The sequence below is a fragment of the Rhipicephalus sanguineus genome, chromosome 10, assembly GCF_013339695.2.
Source record: "Rhipicephalus sanguineus isolate Rsan-2018 chromosome 10, BIME_Rsan_1.4, whole genome shotgun sequence".
Taxonomy (NCBI): Eukaryota; Metazoa; Arthropoda; class Arachnida; order Ixodida; family Ixodidae; genus Rhipicephalus; species Rhipicephalus sanguineus.
In genome coordinates this window covers 122,256,249-122,279,380 of record NC_051185.1, presented here as the reverse complement: position 1 = coordinate 122,279,380, position 23,132 = coordinate 122,256,249, and the positions used below count along the sequence as shown (strand labels likewise).

At 44.9% G+C, this 23,132-nt stretch overlaps 1 protein-coding gene across 1 annotated transcript in view; it reads right to left on the bottom strand.

The window, feature by feature from the left end:
• LOC119372409 (putative protein kinase C delta type homolog) overlaps positions 1 to 23,132 on the bottom strand; it is a 559,671-nt gene that overhangs the window by 270,630 nt on the left and 265,909 nt on the right. Inside the window, 4 exon segments of the mRNA XM_037642881.2 lie at positions 5,110 to 5,266; positions 8,363 to 8,423; positions 13,112 to 13,230; positions 15,582 to 15,662. Of these exon segments, the coding sequence (XP_037498809.1) occupies positions 5,110 to 5,266; positions 8,363 to 8,423; positions 13,112 to 13,230; positions 15,582 to 15,662 (418 nt within the window).

Sequence of the window (23,132 nt, the reverse complement as noted above, 5' to 3'; positions counted from 1 at the left end):
TCTATCTATCTATCTATCTATCTATCTATCTATCTATCTATCTATCTATCTATCTATCTATCTATCTATCTATCTAGCTATCTATCTATCTATCTATCTATCTATCTATCTATCTATCTATCTATCTATCTATCTATCTATCTATCTATCTATCTATCTATCTATCTATCTATCTATCTATCTATCTATCTATCTATCTATCTATCTATCTATCTATCTATCTATCTATCTATCTATCTATCTATCTGCGGGGGATTGGAGTAAGCCATACACAAACAGTAATGCCAACCCTAGAAATCTATAACTAGATATAGGGGTGTTCTATATCTTTCAGGGATTTGGCGTCTTTTTATTAAATGCTGGAATTTTTCAAAGGCTCTGCTGGAAATGTTTCATTATGCAGTCTAATGACAGGCGTTAATGAGTATTCGCGCGTTTTCAACTAGAAAGGCTACAAAAAGCGACAATTCTTGCTATTTGCTGTTTTTCATTTAGGAGAGCTTTGATGTTCTCCTGGTCCGAGTAAAGGTGAGCTTATTATATGCTGAACACAGGGGAAAATGGAACTTTGTCGTTGTAAGGGTTTAGCATGCACGCGAGTATCATCATGACGCCCTAAGATTATTGCTGCTCCGTGAAACAAAGAGAAATTTTGTCTGGTATTGTACATGAAAACGTGCCATGTTCACGCTCACGGCAGTGCTTGCACAGTGCAAAATCTTGCTGCCTAATATCTTCTGGACCAGCCGACTTTGAGAGAACGAGAGCGCCAGTAGGACTGACAGTTGGGCGAGTTGGTACGGATCAGTTTTGCGGAATGGGCGCCTCCATTCTATTCCACTTCCATTCCGGGGGATTAGAACTTGCCGCAATTTTATTCCTTTCAATTCCTCGGAATGAAAAAAAATTAGCCCATTCCCACTCCGGGAATGGTCGGGCAGTTCAATTCCATTCCTGTAATTCCCCAACGTAGGAAAATGATCTTGACAGTTTTATCGAGTTAAGAATGAAGGCCCCACAAAGCTGATGTCATCAGATGCATTAAGAACTGCAAAGGTACGCAAAACACGTTACCAAGGTAGCTTGGTGACATATCTCGGGCAGTACAACCACTCTACTAATTCCCATACGGGCAGTTCTCCCGCTACCTATAGTATTTGCATGGTCAGCATGTTTGAACGAATGGTGATGTTTTAATATTGTTTAAGCTTAAATGTGTTAATGCTAAAATGACGACATAGTGTATTTTTACGCTGACGAAAGTAGTATTCAAGAAGCCTAAGCAGTTTTGTCACGCGTCTGGAGCGGTTGTGAACATGGAGAAAACTAAGATTTGGTTAATGGGGAACAAAACCCTCCTAGATCTACAGGTATTAGTTGGAACAGTGCACCGCTCAGGCACCTTGTGCCTTTGCATCGAATACGGAACACTGGGCCGCACTGCTCGTCAGCACTCGCGCTTGTCAAGCGCGCCTCAGAAGCACAGATGGGGTGAGAACTTTCAGTGTTCGCCTGTGCGCAGGTATGCATTGTCTTCCTTGTCGCAAAGGTTATTTACGTGTGTCAGGTACTAAACTGCTCGTGAGGTAAAGATCAAGCTGTGCATAGAGCATTCGCCGCTTTCGTGTGGGGGTATCATTGAGAACCAACGCGCAGGGATAATTTGCTTCTCCATTCACTTCTGCTGGGATAATGCATTTGTTTGTACACTAACTTATGCTTCGGTTTGTAGTAGGTGCGTTGCTTATAGATGTGCCGTGCTTGTAATCAGCCAAGCCATTTTTAAAATACTGCTTTGATGTTAAATTCGAGGCTCTGACTTACTAAATTTGAAGTTTGAAAAACAGCACGTAGAAGAAAATGTGCTCTATTTTCGGAAAAAAGACGTAATTCCATTCCCATTCCATACCGTGGAAAATGCGCTTAATTTAATTCCTATTCCATTCCTCCAGACGTTGTCTCCATTCCATTTCCATTCCATTCAGGGGTCGCAAAAATGTGGAATGATTCCGGAGTCATTCCAATTACGGAGTGGCAACTCCGCAACACTGGTACGGATTCATTATTAGGAAAACGGCGTGACGGAAAGTGACGAAAAGACTGTTCGTGTGTTTTCAGTCTTGTTCGTGCGTTTTCAGACTGTTCGTGTGTTTTCAGTCATAAGAGCGAAAATAGCGACAAAATTATTTGGCCAAATGTGAAGCTGATAGAAAATACACAGTGTGGCTATCAACCAGTAAAGAAGGGCCCCTGTACATCAACTGCCAATCATGTAACGCGAATTGCAAATGTAGAAAATAAAAATTGACCAGCACCTGGCTGTCTGCAAGCACAAGAAAGGCGCTACAGACTCGCAATTGACTCGAACCATCACATCTATGCCTCCAATAAGTGGGCAAAGTCGACTTGTCAGCTCTGTCTGTCTCTGTAGCAATTGACGCCACCTGCAAGTGCTTAATGCGCAGTTACTCTGCAGAAAATTTAGAAAGAAGACCTTCAGTGGCTGTTAATATGTTGCTTTTTACTTCCAATAAGATTCAGAAGAATTGGGCCGGAGAGCGAACTATATATTTGCTTTGGTAAATGTGTATCAACCTGTATAACGGCATTAAGAAGTCAATCTATAGATATTTATGGCAATCTAGGGTATTTTCGGGGGTCAATCTATGGATAAAACATTAACTTTGGTTGGCTTCACTGGACAGAGAGCAGGTTAACTCGATTACCCGGCGCAAGCGCTTACGTTTCGATCCAATCCAAGTCGTCCGGAGACCGTTCTGTATCCGTTCTATATCGGACGGGATGGTGCCTCCGTCCGTTTTTGTGCCTGTTGTTTGCCAAAATGATAGACAGCGCTCCTTTTTCCAGTTGCTCTTCTCACGTCCATTCATTCATCCATTTTTATGTCCTTATAGACCCCCGAGAGGCTATTGCATAAGGAGTGCGTTAATATACAATCGGTAGCCTTGGCACAATGATCAGTGTGAAGTTAAATTTCAAATGCTATGCATGAAGCTTGATGGGCAGGCGACTGTGGCGACATCGGCGACATCCTCCGACCGTCAAACGAGCCTCGACCAATCTCGTGCGGCGCGATGATTGCTCCCTCTCGTCCTCTCGTGGCGTTTGGTTCCGTTCTATCACAGAGGGCGCACAAGATAGATCCTAGTCCCCAGACGTTCTCCGGCTGGGTAGTCTGCGCATGCGCGGCGGCGCCGACGAGGCGCGCGTCATGTTTTCTGGTTGCCAAAGTGCAACGGCAGGTGCGGACCGAGTGAATACTGGCGTACGTCGCAAGCTTGCAAATCTTCCCCCCAAAGGAAGGGGCGAATACTGGTCTCCGAGATTGTCTACCGGCGTGCCGCGGGCAATTTCGGAGGCCACGGGCCACCAGCATCCATTTCGGCACGCTGTACTTGAAGGTGTGTTCGGAACAGGAAAATTTCCATTTCGCAAGGCCCACACATCAACTAGAGCTATACACATTGGAGCTTTTCTTCCCTCCACTCCATCACTGTGTTATGGACCTGCTCATTAGGTGGTGCTGGAAGCAAATGCCGAAGCAATAATAAAGAGCAATATGTCTTTTTTTTTGGGGGGGGGGGGTGTGATGTGAGCGCTCTAGACCTTGAAATGGGGGCTGAGAAGAGGGCATGTGACGTGGAGTTTCATGCCGGGTGTTTTGTGGCCAAGTTAAACTTTGTGATAAGCATTTGCCTGAATAGTCTGGGCCTGCCATCGCCTGAATGAGCCACATTGTTTGCTCTTTATCGTAGCGGAATCTCGGTTGGAAAACGCGCTCTCAACGTCGCGGGAAGTTGAGCGCGTGTAATCTTATGACGATCCATCGCGGCAGAGATTCTGTTCCCTACGACTTTTGGTGGGCACTTTGAGGTGGTGCCTGAATTGATCACACTTCACGACGCCAAAATTATTCGTTTGATTGCGTGATCAGCAAGCACGGCTGTGCTAATTGAAGTGTTACTGTCAAACACATGAAAAAGCTTCACTTTCAGTGGTCCCTAATAAGAACAGAAGCATTACTATGAGGTTCTTTCCCCTCTAACATTCTTTAATGGTAATGTTGAGCTAGATGGCATCGCGGGCATACTTACTCAGGAAATTTAGTCAACGGTCGACGAAAAGCAGACCGCTTTTGTCCTCGCCTATCTGTTGTTTGTCCTATGGTCGGCGCTGGGCTCCAATAGTCCAAACGTACTCAATATCCAGCAGTTATCCGTATTTAAAAAATTAAATAAAATATGTGATATTTGAATTTCAGTACGGGTCTCATAAATTGATCAAACGCTTTTTGAACTTTACAGGAAAACAATGTGACACCAAACGCGTTTTTGGTTGAAATATGCATGAATATAACACGAAGAAAAAAGGTTATTAAAAAATTATCCAAGAACATAATATACTAATATTCATCACAGAGTGTCGCAGTTTATAAACTTTTTAAAGCTGTTGTGACTTCTGGAAGCTTCATAGTATTGTTACACGATCGAAGTGCAAAAGCTTGCCGTGTCAACGTGCCTTTTTGTTTCTCTCTCCCGAAGAAGATCGAACGCCATGCTGACTGATTGTGCCACGCTGACTTTCATAATGAAATCGACCTAGTTGGGTTCGGGGAATATTTTATTTTCGTGTACGGGCCTGTCTATTTTATTCCCATTTGCGCACTCTATTATGTATTATTAGTTTACTGTTTTGTTTGTCGTCAGCCATGCGTTTATTCCTTTCGTCCTTACTTACCATATCTCCATATTCAACTTCTGTTTCTACTCCGTTGTGCCCCGTTCGATGGCAGTTGTCAGCCTGCTATATTTTCATCTTGGTGCTTTGAATGTGCGGCGTTCTGTATGAAAGAGTAATAGTTTAACAACGAAATATCTCACTAGGGAGCGCAGTGCACTTGCGCAATACCGAAGTGCAGGCTAGGCTCATCCTTGACAAGTCCTACACATGACCACCACACGTTGTTAATCAAGAACGCCTTTTTGAGACTGGTGACGTCATGAACACGGTGAAGTTCGGCAGAGTCCTTGAGCAACTTCAGCCAGTTTAAAATGCTCAACACAGAGTGACACTCTGGGGCTGACTCACCATAGGAATTCCTTGCAGAAGGCGCAGAAGGTGGGTTGCCGGAAGAACTTCTCGATGAACTTGTGACCTTTGACCTCGAAGACCTTTTGGTGCTTGATGGCGCCACGGCGGCGGGTGATGCCTCCAGCCGCCTTCGGTTCTTCCTCGAGAGGAGTCGCTGCACGAGCCAATAGGAAAAAGAATGAGAACAAGCGGTATCGCGATCAATGTAGGACGGTGATGTGCGGATAATAATATTTCCACGCACGATTTGTTCGGTATTTTAATGTGATCGCTTTTCAACAGCGAAAAACTGTTACCATCACTAGGAGCTGCAATGTTTGGTACGCTTCTCGATTTTTTTAGACTACTCTGATGAGATTGTGCACGTGACACGAGTAGTTGAGTTTATTCTGGAGCTAACGCGAGCACCGGCGATAACGCTGGAATTTTCGATCGTTCGTGTATAAGAGATGACCCGTTCCGCCGAGGACCAGATTATCGACGGCCGACGACTTGGATCGCCACTATCAATACACAGTGTGCACTGATTGTACTTTGAGTTTTCAATTCCTGGGCACAAGTTCGCCTAATAAACAGTTCAGTACCAGCATGACTTGAGCCTTGTTCACTGTCCCAACCACGTGACAATATCGGCATGCTTTATGATAACAGTGGGCTAGATAACCGAATAAGAGTAGTGCTGAGCAAGGCAACATTACTGTAACGGTTACTTAAGCAAGGTGATTTAACGTTAACATATCGCAATATGCCACAGAGTACTTTAAACGAGAGGTAAGCTCGTTGCTTACGAAAATAGGAAAAAATTAAAGCCGCAAATGCAGGAAATGATTAGATCAGGGGTCTAACCGCATCTAGCGGGTTGCACTGACGAAATTAAGTCCCACAAGGGCCGTGACAGTAAGCAAGGTAAAAGCGGGTTGAGGGGGGGGGGGGGTGAAAAATGTGTGACCTAACGCTGCCAATTGAAAGAACGCATTTCCCATATTTCACATATGGATTATTTCTGAAGGGGCTTTGATTTGGACGTCAGGGTTCAAGAAAAATATCAATACTAATCTACAGAGTGACTCAAATCTGGGCGCCGATTGCGACATATAGATTTTTGTTCCGCGGTTATATTTCAAGACACAGCGACCGCGTGGGGTGCCTCACGAAGAAATATGCTTAAGACCAGTGCCTTCTTCGCACGTTGCCTAAACAAAACGCTATTAACCGCAACAGGTGAGTAAATAATACGAGTATAATTGACCAAAGTCGCAAACATTTTATGCATGTGAAGCCGCGGGCCGCAAGTGAAACGTCGGCGGGCCGCATGCGGCCCGCTGGCGGCGTGTTTGAGGCCCCTGAGATTAGATGGTAGCGAGCAGCTGAGAACTACATCGGAATCGCATATACGTACACTCTCGATGTGCATTCACGGGCTCACCGCCGCTGCGACACGAATGAGAACCCATATGCTCACATTCGGTCTGTTAGTTTACGTATTACAGGAAATTCCAACTCACGCTGAGTTGCTTTCCAACTGCTTTTACAATTCACGTTGAGTTCTGGGGTCCCAAATGTATAATTAGGATGCAGTGCGTTCTAGCTGGTTATGAATATTAAACTGATTGATTAATTGGTTGGTTGATTGAGTAATTGATGGCTTGTTTGATTGAATAAACTTCCAAAGCTGACCAACAAAGTGATCAGTTGCTTTGGCTTTCAATTACGCGTTCTCGAATAGGAATTTCTAGTTCAGAGGAGTGACTGGATCGGGCGTCGGCGTAACTAATACCCGGGCCACGCGAGCAAATTTCAGTGCACTGGGATCGAATGCACTTAAGCGCACTGGGTGTACTTTGGGGGCGTGCTGCTACAGGGCAAGGTTAACTGTACTTTGTAAACGATAATGGTGACGCGCAAGTAAGTAGCACAACGTATATTTGTTATTTTGGACAATATTTCATAAGAGGTAAAGTGCTGTAAATATATAGAGCATTTCAATTGAACTTTAGGTACAAGCGCGGAGGACATGGCTAATGCAAAGCAAGTGATCAAGTGAAGGGCGCGAGAAACAAGGGACCAGAAGTGGACCAAACGGGTGCAACCAAACAACTTGTTAGGTTGCGCCCGTGTCGTCCACTTCTTCTGGTCGCTCGTTTTTCTTTCCATTCATTGAAGAATGAATTGAAGGCCAACTACAGTGATTTTTTGAGGTCAGTAGATTTTTCAAGTTGGTTCATCATCATCGTCAGCCTGACTACGTCCACTGCAGGGAAAGGGCTCTCCCATGTTCCGCCAATCAGCCAGGTGCTGTGATTACGGCGGCCACGTTATACCCGGGAACTTCTTAATATCATCTGCCCGCCTAACTTTCTGTCTCCCGCCAAGTGCGTTTGCCTTCTCTTGGAATCCAGTCAGTTACTCTTAATGACCGGCGGTTATCTTACCTCGTGCTACGTACCTTGCCCATGCCCATTTCTTCTTCTTGATTTCGACTGAGATGCCCTTAGCACCCGTTTGTTCCCTGACCCACTCCGGGCTCTTCTTGTCACTTAAGGTTACAGCTATCACTTCCCTTTCCATTGCTCGATGCGTCGTCCTCAATCTAAGTTGAATCGCGTTTGTTCATCCTACTCGAAAAAGGAAACCAGCGATCAGAAAACGAAGACGGTGAAGAAAAGCAACCAGTCAAGACAAGCCCTGAACTTCCGACTAAGACTTTATTGAAGACAGCTTACACCCGCAACATTCATGAACCAGCAAGGCATTTGAAGCATAGCTATCTCTGCCGGGTGACAGCATTACAACCTAATAGTAATTGCGTTGAAACTATCCATAATATCAAGGCAACGTGCGCCAGCAATCTGGAAACGCGAAGTCCTTACCTGTCATGAATACTGAGAGATCACTCAGATACAAAACCATGCCCTGCATTTTGATTTCGCAAGCTTCGCATATTCCTCATTCATTCTTATTTCTGCCTCTGCTAATTACGCTTACTGATATGAAATCGGAGACGTAGGCACAGCCCTTGGAGGACAGAGGCAGGTTTCCACAAGTGCTGGTGGGGAGCAGGTAGCGGTGTTCATGCAGCCTGTCATTTAAGCAATGGTCCTTATGGCCGTCGGCCGCATGAGAAAGGTATTCGGCAAACGACCTATAGAGAGTATTTTGTGAACACATTAGCCCGATTCTTTCCACAGACGGTTTCCAAGTTGATTTGTTCACTTCTAAATAAATTTTGCATGTGAGACTGCGTGCGTACCTTCACCCTCACGAAAGCGGCGAACCTGGACGTTGAGTTTGCCACTGGGTCGGAGCTTGAGCTGCGATGAAAATAGAAAAGGGGAGAGGGAATCAAGAGAGAGGAACTCGGCAGGAAGAATCGCGGGCTTCCTTCGCCACCGCGTGGTGACTTGTGGAACCACGCGAGCGAGTTAATCGACTCCGTTTGCCTTGAACGTATACATAATTTAGCTTGTTATGTTTGAAAGAATGCACCATCAATACATGTCCTTTTTTGTTTTTTACAGCGAGGATACACAGAAGCATGCTTTGTAAAACCTTGCGTAGATATGATTCTGATACCGAATCGAGAGCAAATAAGTGAGTGCCAGAAACAAATCGAATCAAAGTAAATATCAAATAAGTTTAAAACATTGAACAGCAATTTTTGCAGTTTTTACAGTATAATGATTGCAAACTGGTATTCACAATTTTCTGATTGAACCAACAATAAATCATTAAAAAAACGAATCTTCGCTAGCACAGCACTTTTAAGAGTGCAAATGAACCTTGTATATTTTGTAAAGTCTTTTTACGTGACGGAACAACTTTTCTATTACTTTTGCACCAATTTTATTTCTATTGTGTTAAAATTTGGGTACACTTGAGCCAAGTTGGGTACTACTGACATTTTCTAAATAGTCGATAAATATTCGAAAAATATTCGCGTGTATTAGTAGTAAATAGTGGCTGTTCAATGTTATGTGCGAAGTTTTCGAGATTCACGAACCTATAATTTTTCACAGCTACGTCCAATATTAAAACTCGGCTGCCACCGAAGAAGCTATATCCAAAAGGAGACTCTGTATAGATTATTAGTGCAGTGGCGCCCACCGCTTGGATGCCTCGTTACTAATACTCTTTTGTGAACTAGGGGGAACTTACCACGTACCGCGTACAAAGTTATTTCGCAAAAAAACAAACACAAAGTTTACGCATTTCTGAATTGTCTTACAATTTAATTATTATAATTTGTGAACTTTTGTGCTTTGCATTCAAACATAAGTCGTGGGAAGCGGTGCCGGGTTACACGAACGGCCTAGTACCAAGCAAAAAAAAACGAACATAAAGATGCATTTAGGAATGTTACTTACTTGCTCAATCTTGTTTACGGAGAAAGCTGAGCTTAATATATTCTCACGTTGCACTAAATTGTGAGGAAACGCGTACGCGTTGGAAGCAGTCCTCACGAGAGAAAATTTGCGAATAGAACACACACTGAATTAAAATACAAATTTTCTAGTCCGCGGATTCACTGAAAACCAGCGCCTGTGGTCGTCACTGCACCCTAAGCTAATAATATAAATGGTAGTTCAAAAAGTGAGGGCGAAATTAATTGAGAACCTGGAGCATAACAACAAGAGCAAGATCTGTGTTTCAGGGGAACTGCTTTTCAAGCTAATTCATATTTGCGGAAATGAAAATTTTGTCGCAAAATAAAGTTCACCCTGAGATAAGAAATACGTTGCGTTCTAGTACCCACCGTACACAGCTAGGCAGACAGCTAAGCGGTCAGCGGCCCTCTTAAGCGTGATTACAATTTTGACGAAGCTGGCAAGATAGAGTTTCGCTGAGAGAGCATCGAAGTCAGAAACGACGCAGGCTACTTTTTTCTGTTCACACAGAGGGGCGACTAATACAATATTTGCTGGGGTATTGCGTCCCAAAACCAAGATATGTCTATGACAAACTCCGCAGTGGAGGGCTCGGGAAATTTCGACCTCCTGGGTATTGTAGCGTGCACCTAAACCAAAGCGTGCGGGCCGCTAGCATTTCACCTCCGTCGAAATGAGGCCGCCGCGGCCGGGATTCGATCCCGGGACCTTGGAGTCAACAGTCAAGCACCATAATCAGACCACCGTGATGGGTAAGATGGTGACTAAGCAGAAGGGCTGGAAAATTTTTAAGAAGCTCGCGCGCTCGCAGGTAGAAGGAGCCATGTTGTCCTATGCATTTCATCTAAGCCGCGTTGAATTTTCATAAGTTCGAACACGAAAGAAGTTAGAAACACCGCGACTTTAGGGACTTCCCTTAGCTTTCTCTTGTGAATTTGAGGTGGCGTCTTGTCTCGCAGACTCGTTCCCTTACTCGGACGACTTGGGCTTGATTCTTTCTTCTTAGATGTCAACCTACACTGTCTACGATGCCGTCAAGAACTGGAACACAGGTTCAGCCACTCGCGTAGTCGTCTATATGCCTTCGTTTTTTTTGTGTCTCGTTTTGCGGCAACTACGTCTTCCAGGAGGAGCGAGACCGACAAAGTCGACATTGTTCAGCTGTCTACCAGTTCCGCTGGTCAGGCTGGTTAGTTCAGACGAAAGAAGAATAACAACGGTTTGGCTGGGCTTTGATCTGCCGATCAAGAGGAAGTTCCTTTAGGAAAAAGGCTTTCTTTTATAAAAGAATCCCTTGTACTTTGCAGATACTTGTGTGCGGAACATATTTATTACTTTCCCAGTAATATTTCTGCGTTTATTTTGTTTAACTCAGTTTAGCCGATGTCGCATCTCTGTTTAGGTGCTCGTTAAACGGCCTTTAAAGCACTCTGAACTCGTATTAGACTTCTTTCTTTGTCGCCTAAGTTTTGGAGCAGGAGGAAGAGGAAGAAGAAGGAAAGGCAGGAAGGCCAACTAGACGCGCGTCCTATTTGCTATCCTATATTGGGGGAAGAGGATTATGGATTAAAACAAGTGAGCATACAGGAAATGCGCGAGAAAAAAAAATGCTGTGCCTCACGCATATGGAAAAAAAAAAAACTGGTTTGTTTGTATTTTGAGAATTTCATAGTACTGGACGCAGTATCACAGGAGTATCCTGTTCCACTGTAGATATTAACACATATTTTGTCTCATTACTAATGACAGCATTAGTCACATCATTGCCTACTGAAGGCTTGCAAGTACTGGACATAAAACATCCTTGTCTCCCCAAGACCTCCGCATACTCCCTAGCCGCTTATTTATTTACAAGAAACGTGGACAATGACAATGCGGCGCTTATTGCCCAGAGACACGCTGTCTTCACCGCTAGCGTGCTGGAAACATAATTCACGAGATGAAGTGAGTTGATCGCCCACACAGCAGCGATACGAGACTGGAAGAAAAAAGGCACGTTCGTCTGCATGGCGAAGGCTAGCAGGAAGCGAATCGAACTGACATCTTTCGTGTACGGCCTCTTTTTTTTGCCCGATTCTATTCGCTAGAGTGCACTCCTTTGCTACGTACGCTTTGCACGGCGCCAATGCATCTGATATGTGCTATGTCTATGTCTCGCGGTATCTCACTGGCCAGTGACGCGCTGTCTTGTGTAACGCGATATCTTTGTTTTTAGTATTGTTATTCGGAGTGTTGTGTCCACCGTGCGACTGTAACTTGTTCTCGATGCGCAGAGCCATATATATATATATATATATTATATATAATATATATATAATATATATATATATATATATATATATATATATATAATATAATAACTAAATGAAGGGAGGGCACGACAGGTCCGGGTATTTTCTATATTGAATGAACTTGCAGGTAGCACGTTTTGAAAAGGAAAAAATGCCTTTACTAATGTTTCGGCCGTGGCACGGTCTTCGTCAGAGACTCAATTAAGGGTGTGTGATAAGGAAGACAATTCTTAAATAGGTGGGACAGAATATAGGAAACATACAAGTATCTCTGACGAAGGCCGTGCCACGGCCGAAACGTTAATAAAGGCATTTTTTTCCTTTCAAAACGTGCTACCTGCAAGTTCATTCAATATATATAGTATAATATATATATATATATATATATATATATATATATATATATATATATATTGTCAGAGCCCGTCCGGCCTGCACTATCTGCTATTCGTTTGTTCAATCAAGACAGTAGAATGTTTTTGGCTCACTTTAAGAAATGCGCTCTTAATCAAGCCTCGGATACGTTGCTGCAGCCACAGCAATGCAACCAAGCTAAAAAATCACACTTGCACAGCAAGGGCGAAGCAGTGAATGCGATAGCAACAAATTGCAACGTTGTATACCAAGCAAGGCTAGCAGCTAACTCTTTTGGATCCGATCTCGCGTAACACACAAAACGATGGTGTAAGAGAATACGGCCGTTCCAGAGAGGGAACCAGTTTTCGTGCAGTCTCTTCGCATAGCGAGCACAATACGTAGAAGGATACACGAGCCGTTTGCTGATGTCTGCCGAGATATCCCGCGCACCAGCGAACGCAACAGCACCTTTATGACCAAAATTCACAGTTGCTGTTCACAGCCTCCCCTTCCCCTTCAACGGCATCCCTTCTTTGCGTGAGCATCAATCGACGGCAGCCTCACACGCGGGGTTATGTTATCACATGCGCCTTCCGTGCGGCGGAAATAGGCCGGCTCGTTTCTTTTCTGCTTCAGCCGCGTGCGTCGCCAGCGCGCGCGCGCGCGTTGTACTCGCGCTTACCACATACGATGCGCGAGGCAATGTTATCGATTTGGACTTTATACGGAACTTGACGGCGACGGCAACGCCGAAGACGAAGCCAAAAACCGGTCGAGAGTGTTTGTATAATTGTTGTCGCATTGAAAGTCTAGTTTCTTGGCTATATAAATCGCCGGACTAAATTAAGGGTGTATGATAAGAAAGACAATTCTTAAAATAGGTGGGACAGAATATAGGAAACATACAAGTAAGTTTGTTCATATCGCTTGCAGCCTCCAGCAATGCTGACAAGCAGATGCACTCACCCAAACATTCACGACATCTTCCCCATCGCGACACTTGTCGGCCAGCACTTGGGCGCTTAGCAGCAGATCGGCCAGATGCCGGTTCGGACGATCCATCACCAGTATGTGCATCAGAGAACCTGCACAGGAATCGAAAGGGTACGTGATGTCATGCGACCGTCATCGACTTAATGAAACTGTTTCGAGAAAATGGTCACTGATACATAGTACGATACACCGTAATGCGAAGTTCGAGCACAACGAGTCACTGCCTGAATCTTCGTCCATCCCCCGAATAGGGTATGAACCACTCCCTCGCGTCCTGAAACGTAATCTCGCCGCGAGCACAAACGACAATTGTACTCTTGCGCGTGACGCATATGTTGCAATTAATTCATACGCTGGCGCCGGTTTGAGTTTGCAGGTGGCACACAAGTGGCAAAATGCGCTGCTTAACTTATTCGGGTTGAACCGTGCATTCGAACTGACAGGGGTACCCGTAGCTTACGCTCTTTAGCTTCGACAAACAGACCGTTGTGTTAATCAGAAATTAATTGACTATTAAAGGTTGTTAACCTTACAATCGCCGTGCAATCTTTTTGCTGAATTATCGCGACTCTTGATACACGCACAATTTGAAAAATGCGCAGTTTTATGCGAACAAACGAAGGAGGAGAGGCACCTTTTCGTCGCGGCTTGGCATATCAACAATAGTGGAAGCGAATCCGTGAGCGAGCTTTCGATCAGATTGCATAAAGAAGAAATAAAATGCTCAAACAGTCATCCCTCGCATAGATGCACACGTGTGCCCGATTGCTGGGCAGCGTGTCCTTTTCTGAGCATGCGCAGATAAGTTCTCTGTCTCCCTTCTTTTCTGCCACAGTGCGTTATTTCCGCTAAAGTAGCTAAATCTCGATCTAACAAAACCTGATTTTACGAAGTCCCCAATCTAACGAAGGAAAGCAGATGATTTTTCAAGGGCTCGTATATCTTTGTTAGACACAATATTAATGAGAACTAAAGTATTCGTGCCGCGGACATCACTTCGTTAAATCGGATTTTAGCTGTAGTCGGCGTTTCCGTTGCCTCGTTTTTTCGGGCCTTTGTCTCCATGCCTTCTTTTATTTCATTATGGTGGTAGATAGTGCTTTGAGGTTGACAAATACGCTTCTTTCTGGAGGCCTTAGGGAAGCAAGGCGCAGCGTCGCCTGGGGGATGGGAGTAAAACTAGAAGAGAGCGGAAAGCAGAGGCCACAATCTCTGCATGGGCACCCGCACCACCTAGCTTCACGTCGGTTGCACTTTTCTCCATATTAGGAAAAGCGGTGGCAGCTAGGCAGCATTGAGAATTGGTCCAGTGCCTCCTGTTGTAAGCGGATGCGCTCCGTAGCATCGTGACCTCAAACCCCAAGAAGCAGGTGTTTCAGTTCTTTTCTATCACTCACTTCCCCGCTGCCCCTCCGCCTTGTCCCCACCCTTTCAAAGTACGTTCGTGTCCCTTTCCCTGTTGCAGAAGTCAACTGACAGCAAAAGGGCGCATCGACGACTAAGGGCGTTCGGGAACAGTGATGACCTAGCTCTTCACTGTTCCAAGGTGCCTGCTGCACAGCGTAATTAGGGAGGAAACGCGTACTCTTCTGCAATGCGATCTATACCGGCTGTTCAGTGACTGTATTCCTGAATTCTTTCGCGAGTGAACAGGAATTGTTTCGCATCTCTCGGAACGAAGCTGTAGCGTAAACGCTTAGTCATGAATGACACAACGCAAATGGCTTATCGGTCTCGAGTGCAGCAGCCAGTATATGTAAAAGTTATGCTTAGCAACAAGCACAAAGTTTGACAAAAATATTTCTTTCATATTTTTTACATCCAACGGTGGCTGCCTCACATTAACTTAGCCCATGGTACCAAGTGTCAGCATATCTTTACCTAGAGCCGTAACGGCGCCTGACAACGCTACAGTTGGCTTGATTATTTGCACCCATTCAGTGTGTTGCATACTCTATTGCCTACTTACTATGACGTATAAAAAATGATGTTAGGCTAGGAACTGGCCAATGGCGCAAAACACACCTTCAATTAAGGTAGTTTCTAGGATGAGAAACGGTCGACGTCGCGTTTAAAACGACGAGTGCCACTGTATAGCATCCTGTTTTTTCATACTTATGACCTCGAACTGCTGATATCAAAGAGTTAGATTTGAAGAATAATGCATGAGCGTTCAGTGTTTTGCTTCCTTTCAGCTTAAAGTTGGAAAGCCGCATGGGAGCGAACTCTGAAGCAAAGCAAGGTTTACAGGCGAAAGAAGAAAGTCGAGAAAGATAGTCACTGTCACAGTCAGAAAATAACGTGGTTTTACTACATTCGCAGCGTCTCTTTGTAACACAAAAGTAAATAAACAATTGAACAAGTTCAAAACACGGTAATGCAGTTATGTGATAAATTGGAGTTATAGTTAACAGAAAATGAGCGCTATTCGTATTCTTCCTACCTCTGAAAATCTGGACGTCGAAGCAGGAGTTCCATTCCGGGTAGAGAGACTTCTTGCTCTGCGCTAACTGGACTCCTTTGCCTGCGTCATAGCAAGGACAAACCATTAGAAATCTGTGAGCAATGATACAAAAGTCAAAGCTTCGTATCAACGGCGAAAAAGTGAACGCGATAGGAACAAAATTGAATGTTAGACGTAGTAAGGCTAGCAGACAGACAGACAACGAACTTTATTGGATCCTGAGGAGTTACTGGCAGGACAGTAAGGCTAGCAGCTCAATCTTTTAGGAAACGCAGCCGCTGCAGCGAGCGATGTGACTGACCTTCGTGCTATTTATGGCTTCGACGCAGACTTCCCGATGAGAGTGGAACACGCACGAAACTATGTGTGGTATTTTGTTTCTAAAAGAGCCAAGTGCACTTTAGGTGAAACTGAGAAAATGCAGTTTTTTTTCTACTCACAACATGGTCCGGCCCGCCCCAATTTTTTGCCATCGTGCGATTGTCAGCTAAATTCCTCGAACCTATATTGCGGCTAAAATCTATATAAACGACTGTCATCGGTATTCAGGAGTAAAATATGGATTTGCCTCTTATAGATTCGGACATTTCATTAGAGCTGGAAGTGACTTCGCAAAAAAAGTAAGTGCCACCGTATGAACGATATAGCAATATTTCGCGGCAATATTAACACTATTCTTGTGCTTTCGTCGGGGCCGTCCTTTGCTGCATGGGCGTAATGGCGATGAATAGACATGTATAGCGAGTGGTGCCTCCAGGCATCAGGTGCACCATTCTGGACTGTCGGCAGCGCTTTCTTTTTCCTGGCCTCTATTGAAGACGTTCAAAAATGTCTCAGCTCTTCTTTTTCTCCTTCTTAGTTTCTTCTTAGGTGATTTTAGGACGCTTCGTTTCGGAGCACTATAGGTGCCCAATATCTTAATTTCAGTTCTCTTCCATTTCAATTATACCGTCTTGGAGGGAAAGAAGGACATGATACTGTACCACAACACTTGAAAAGGAACACTAAGAGGCAGAAAGAAGTTACTCCTTATACACGAGTTTTGCCCTAAAACATCATGTCATTCATTAAGTGCCAACTCACCCTAGAAAAACTAACTGTGGAACGTAAACACGATAGCAAAGCAACTAGGACACAGACGAAACAGATTGGATGAGGCCATGTTGGTTGTTTTAGTCACGATTGTTGACGCAGCGCGGGTTTTATGAATCTGGTTGAGCTTGTTTCAAACAGCTGGAGGATTTGGATCATTTTCGATGCGAAGCTGCGTTTTAAAGTTCACGTTGAAGTCAGGAATTTCCCATTTTGATTACACGTGTTTTCAATGTGAGATACTTCGGCGTGCTTCACGTTCTCGTGAAGTTTAGCTAAGTATCGTATGCGACCGCGGGCGACGACTAGTCTGTCAAAGGTGCATTTACTGCCGAAAACGCGCAGCCCCCCCCCCCCCCTCTTTTTGACTCCTACCTTCATGCGCCTTTGCGCTGTTGGCATTTTATTTGCGTCTCAAAAGAAACAAGCAAACAATTTGAGCCGACGTCATAATGTAAAGCTCTCCGCAGACCTCCCATTTAAGGAAGTTGAGGTTTTGACGGAAACCAATTCGGTCGGGAAGCATCATGACACCAAGTAAAATTAGTGCATTGTGAACAAGGCTCCCGTCATGGGAGCCGCAACACTTTTTCGTGTTCGTTCATGATGTCTGTTGCTATTTTACTTTTCGACACGACCTCCATTTTAAAAATGTGGACAAGATAACTGTGCAAACAGCAGGATACGCAGCTAGGAAGTGATTGTACAGAACAGGGGGCGATATATATGAAGGCCAACCTTGGCATGGTAGAACCCTTTCCCTGCGACACACTCGCAGACCCTGAGAACGAGGTTTGAAGACTTTGAGCGTAGCGTAGATATTAATGTAAAAAAAGCAAAATAAAGAAGCCATCTGCATTTAATTCGTCTTATGGACTGTAATAACGTTCTTCCGATATCACGAAGCTTGTCTTGGGCCGTCTGACAACTTTCGACGGAGGCTGCTTGCCGCGGGTGTGAGTGCAGACTGCAGGCGAAGGGCTGACGCCGTACGGTACTGCGACGGTGAAGCCTTGGCTATGCATGTTTGTTTGTTTGGTCGGCAATACACTACTCTCCTTATGCATGAGAAGAAAGGCGAGGTTAAATTTCACGCCTCGGGCACCATAGTGTAGAGTAACTGCACAACAGCATTGAGAAAAGAAAGGCAATATTTTCAAACAGATAGTAATACTCCACGTTTTGCGCTAGGCTGATTCGCACATGAAGGAAGACAAGAAGCTTTGCCATCTGATGTGCGGTGTAATCAGTACTGGCTGTTAGGCTCGAAGTCCGCTGATCGCCATCACAAAGTTCTATTGTGAGGCGACAGCGGTGAAGGGAGCAAGACTGTAAACGAGGGATCTCACGTTACCTCTGTACATGGAAAGTAAGCAGTGCTAGAGAAAAGCACCGAGCTGTGTGCGGCGTTTCGACCATTGTTCCAAGAAGCGACTCCTGAGGCTAGAATCGTCACCTAAGTCACCTAAGGAGTACTTTTTTCAGCGCAGGCATTGTTTGCAAAGAAATGGAACTGAGACTAACACTCAGTTAGAAGCAGCTAAACAGTACAGGCCCAAGTGTTACAATAAACAGCGCACTATGATGCACACCGATTCACATTTTCGCTCACTTCCGTCGCAATGATTGCTCCTGCGCGTAGATTCCTAGGTTGAAGCCGCTACCACCCAGTGCACGAGTCACGACTGAGGGCGCACCCTAGACCGACTTTCGTACTGGCACCACTGGACAAGGCTGGACAAGTGCCCTATATATGAATATCGCCAAGCGATACTTCATAAGCTTAGAGTAAACACGCCTTTTACTCTAAACTGAGCGCGCCGATTCGAACTTTACATTCGTGTAAGCGTGGCCTAACCTTCAAAGCCTACAACAACAAGCATTCTCTGTGAGCAGAGCCACTGCGGCAGCATATCTCTAAACTCGCGCCCGTCCTCAACCTCTACGAAGCACCGTTCCCAAAGCACGGTCGACAAAAACCGAGTTAGGGACACGCAAAGGTACATTTTCCTGCCTGTATAGCGCCCATAGAACAAAACAAAATATTCAGAAAGAGGGCGAAGACAGCAGGAAAGAGAGGACCATGGTATGTTCCTGTCATGTTTCACTACTTCCGTGTCTTATTCTTCGGAAGTAGTAGACTAGCCCCAACGCCTATAAGAGATCAAATTAGTGCAGCCTTCTGCCATAGGTTCTTCTGTCGGCGTAGTGCCACTCACGGCGCAAGAACGCAGCTCCCATCCCTGCCTCCATAATGCGACGAAAGACGCAAGAGCCTTTGCGTACATGGGGACGTCGTTACTGATTTGCGCTTGCTTGCTCGCAGATACGAACTTACTGCTTCGGTAGACAAAGGTACAGATGATTTCGTTCTACGTGGGCGGACATGACAGACAGCTAGGAGTCTCGACTTCTCGGAGAGTACCTCTAGCTAGAACCGAATCAGGGCACCCCACCAACTAGGCGGGTTGGGCTACTGTAATTGGAATACGGAGCGCCACTTATGCCGACATTTTCGTTCTCCTTTCGGAAAGCGCGTCGCAGAGGTAAGTGCTTCTCGCAGGTGAACGACGGTGTAGTCGTTTCGCTAGAAGGCTTATCACCTCAGAGAGAACGCTGTGAGAGGTTAGACCATTGAAGAATGATTGGATGTGCCGATAATGATAGCTCCACGGTGTAGCAAAGCCGCTGCCAGTAAGCATCAAAATTGTCTGTAGTTTTCAAGGGGCAGCACAAGTAACACTTGACTCGGTCCGCCACGGTGGTCTAGTGGCTGTGGTGACCGACTACTGACCCGAACATCGCGGGATCAAATCCCGGCCACGGCGGCCGAGTTTCAAAGGAGGCGAACTGATAGAGGCCGAGTAATTGGATTAGATGCATGTTAAAGACACAAAGTTAGCCCACATTTCCGAAGACCTCCACTACGGAGTTCCTGATAATCGCATCGCTGTTTTGGGACATCAAACCCCAAGCAATTATTATTTGTAACACTTGACTCCCTACAGCAAGAAAACGTAATTTCTAGAGCAAGATGTCTTGCTTGCTTTCTGCAAGACGTTATGATGTCCCTGCATGCTATATTTATAAACTAGGTGCAGATTATCGCTAAGGCAACAGTGATTACCAGCCCTAACTCTTACGTCACATTTGACATTTGACTGTCCCGAAACAGCAGCACTAGAATGTGAATTGCAGTACTCTATCCCTCAGTCCAGAAAACAATCAACACATGGCTGAAGCCAAATGAATGGGACCATAAGACAGACTCGTAAAGAGGTTCAACTCTTCTTTTAAGGCGAAAGCCTTATATTCCTCACTAAACACGAAATTTAATCGTCGGCGTCGGCCGTCCTCGCATCCTGTGGTGTCGGTAACGAGTGGTGCAAATAGTGACTCATACACGTGATGACGGCACCATATGACGTCACACGACATCACAAATTATGGCGTGACGTCACGTGACGTAAAAACCACATAATGACGTTGTAGCGCCCTCCTGTGGGCGGCGAAGAGAAAACCGGAAAGCTCGCGACCTCAAGAGAAGAAAATAAAGACGGCCGCTTGCAGTGGCCACGTAAACTACGGCTCGTGTTCACTGCTGGCGTCGATTCTGGTTCAGCCGTCTCGTCCCTGCCGCTCCTGTAGCATAAGCCTACACCGTCATCACAAGACATCGTAGCTTGGTCAAAGTGGGCTGATCACGCAGGCAGGTAAAACCAGGTGAGGTGCCTCCGACCCTGGAGGCAGTGCGAAGCCACACTAGGTGCAGAAAGATTTCTGAGGGTGGCGGGGCAGGATAAATACATTTAGGAAGCCTACATGACCGGCCGTTCATGACGGCTTCGTAATACATTGACTGAGAAGAGAACGAAGATGGCTTTCGCTTTCGAGTCGTCTTAAGTGAATGCACAAGGGACCCTGTGATTTTTCTTTTTTATATAAATTAAAATAAATATATGTAAAACACCTGAACATGCACCAGAAACATGCAACGTGTATGGCAGTACGTTTAATTTATCTATTTATTATTTATCATACAAGTATCATAAGAAAAACTTGGAGCACGCTCGAGCTTCGCCTTCAAGAGTAGAACGCGATAGCGTAATCGGGCCCCGTGCGCACCGGCTTCTCAATCGCTCGCCTGGCTTCGTTCTCGGTGCCTGCCTGAACCGTGCCGTAAGGAAACGAATGACTGTGCGCGTAAGGTTGGCTGTTTGAAGGTATGATAGAATGCCTACAGCAAGTACACTTGTCAAGTGCCCACTACGCCATACTGCTTCCTTTTGCGAATCAGCGAAGAGCCCACTACGCGTCCGTAAGGCAACACGCGAGCCTACGCAGCTGCTCACTTTGTTTATGCTTTTGAGCTGATTATGAATAAATATGTCCCAGCTGTAATGACTGGGCTTTAAAACATCCACAGCGCACTTGTGATGTTTTGACGCCTGATGCGATTCTACACTTTTGTCACGCAATATTACATGCTTGAAAGACAGTCCTTCCTCTACATGACATTCATATAGTGTTTTTTTTTCCTGAAGCCGTTAAAAAAAGCGTGGTTCTTTGGTAGGAAACCTGCTTGCCACGCAGACGGCCTAGATTCGATTCTCACTCGAACCTCAGATCTTTATTTAATTTATTTGCATCTTTCTCGGTTTTCCTGTCACGGACAAGATGATGATTTTTCGCTCACAACTAAACACACCGACGCCGACACCAAAACCGGAATTTCTGCTAAACGAGATCTGTAACGCAATGGCGTTAAAATGACGGAAATGTTACGAAAAATTGAGGTCTAGAGAAGGCGGAATTTGACCACTGGCTCGCCTGTGGGCTCTGCTGATGGTGGTGCCCGATAAAAAAGAAAGACCAGGTTATGCACTTCTTCGTTGATGGTCGTAAGTTGAACATCCTCACTGAGGAGAATGTCTACAAACATCCAAGTACCGATGACAACCTAGACAGGTTATGGGACGCAAGTTTCGTTTCTTCCTTTGAATAAAAAAAAGACAGAGACCCTGGCTATATACGTGGATGAACGAGATCGTGAGCAAACCACATTCATCACACCAGACGGGCGGTACGAGTTAACGGTACTTGTGGCCAGCATTTCTTACGCACCTGCTAGGTTCCCGCGGAAGACAGACGTAGCGCTCTTCGGTCTAACTTAGCAGTACTGCCTCGTGTACCTTGATGATGAAGTGGACTTTTGCTGCTACCTCCGAACAGCAGGCTGGACAGCTACAGCCTGCGCTGAAGCACTCACTTCTGCAGAAATTTATCAAAACAGAGTAGTGTTACCCGCACTTACATGCTACGTGTTTTTTTCTCGACCGCCTCATCAGTTAGGCTTTAACCCTGCAAGGACCGGCCCGGTTCAACAGTTTCGGAACGAAGTGAGCAAGAAAGCCAAACGTATTTTTCGGGACTCTATGCTTTTTTAAAGAAGGCTCATCAAACTTGTCTCAAGGATTGCCGAACCACCAATTTTATTGACAAATGAAGATTAGATCGGATGCTGTGAATAAACTAAAAACGATAAGACTTGGAGCACTTGCATGTTCTTGGGAATTTTGATGATAAGCTCGAACAGAATGATAAGGCTGGCGGACCTTACTATTTGGTCATTTAAAACAGACATGACATGCCGTGAATTCATACATGTAGTCTAAAATTTGTCTTATATCGGTAGGCAAAATGACGAGAAAAGAGTCGCTGCATGCAATAGCCGTACTCTCATAGGCTGGGCTAAACTGCTCAACGAGAAAAAGAGACGTCTCGGCGCATTATAAGCCATCGCTATGTCGGAGTAAAACGTATGTAGCAAAGTCTTTGAAGCTATTAGCAATCATCATTGGTTCTGGCGGCCGGCAACTTAAAGGACTCTGCTGGATCACTTGTTAGATGTAATCTCACGCTACACGGTAATAATTCAAATCAAATGAAAAGTCCTGTCATGCGAAAAACGAAGTCGTTCATTTCTCCTCGAGCGCACTTTATCTTGTTGCCTTGATAGACACCGCCGCAAGTGATCCAACACCAGCAATCCGACGAGGAATTGCCCCTACTGTTCAGGTATCAGGGGACACTTTATCCGTTTCCTGAACTTTTTTCTCCGCGCTTTGTTGTCATGTGTGCGAATAAATAGGGCCCTGTAGAAAAAGAAACTTCAAGCGCTGTACAGACAAATGCCGACTAGTCGTTTCTTCAGCTCAGCCATGTGAAGTATTTAACGCTCCTCACGGTGACCCAAGAGCTAAAGCTAGTTGGAACGGATTCAAACAAATTGTTGCTGTCCAAATTCTTTAAATTTGAACAGTGATTTATTTATTTAATGGAGGCTTTTATTTACTTCAATAAATAAATAAATAAACAAAGAAATAATAACTAACAAACAAACTAAATAAATAAATAAATAAATAAATAAATAAATAA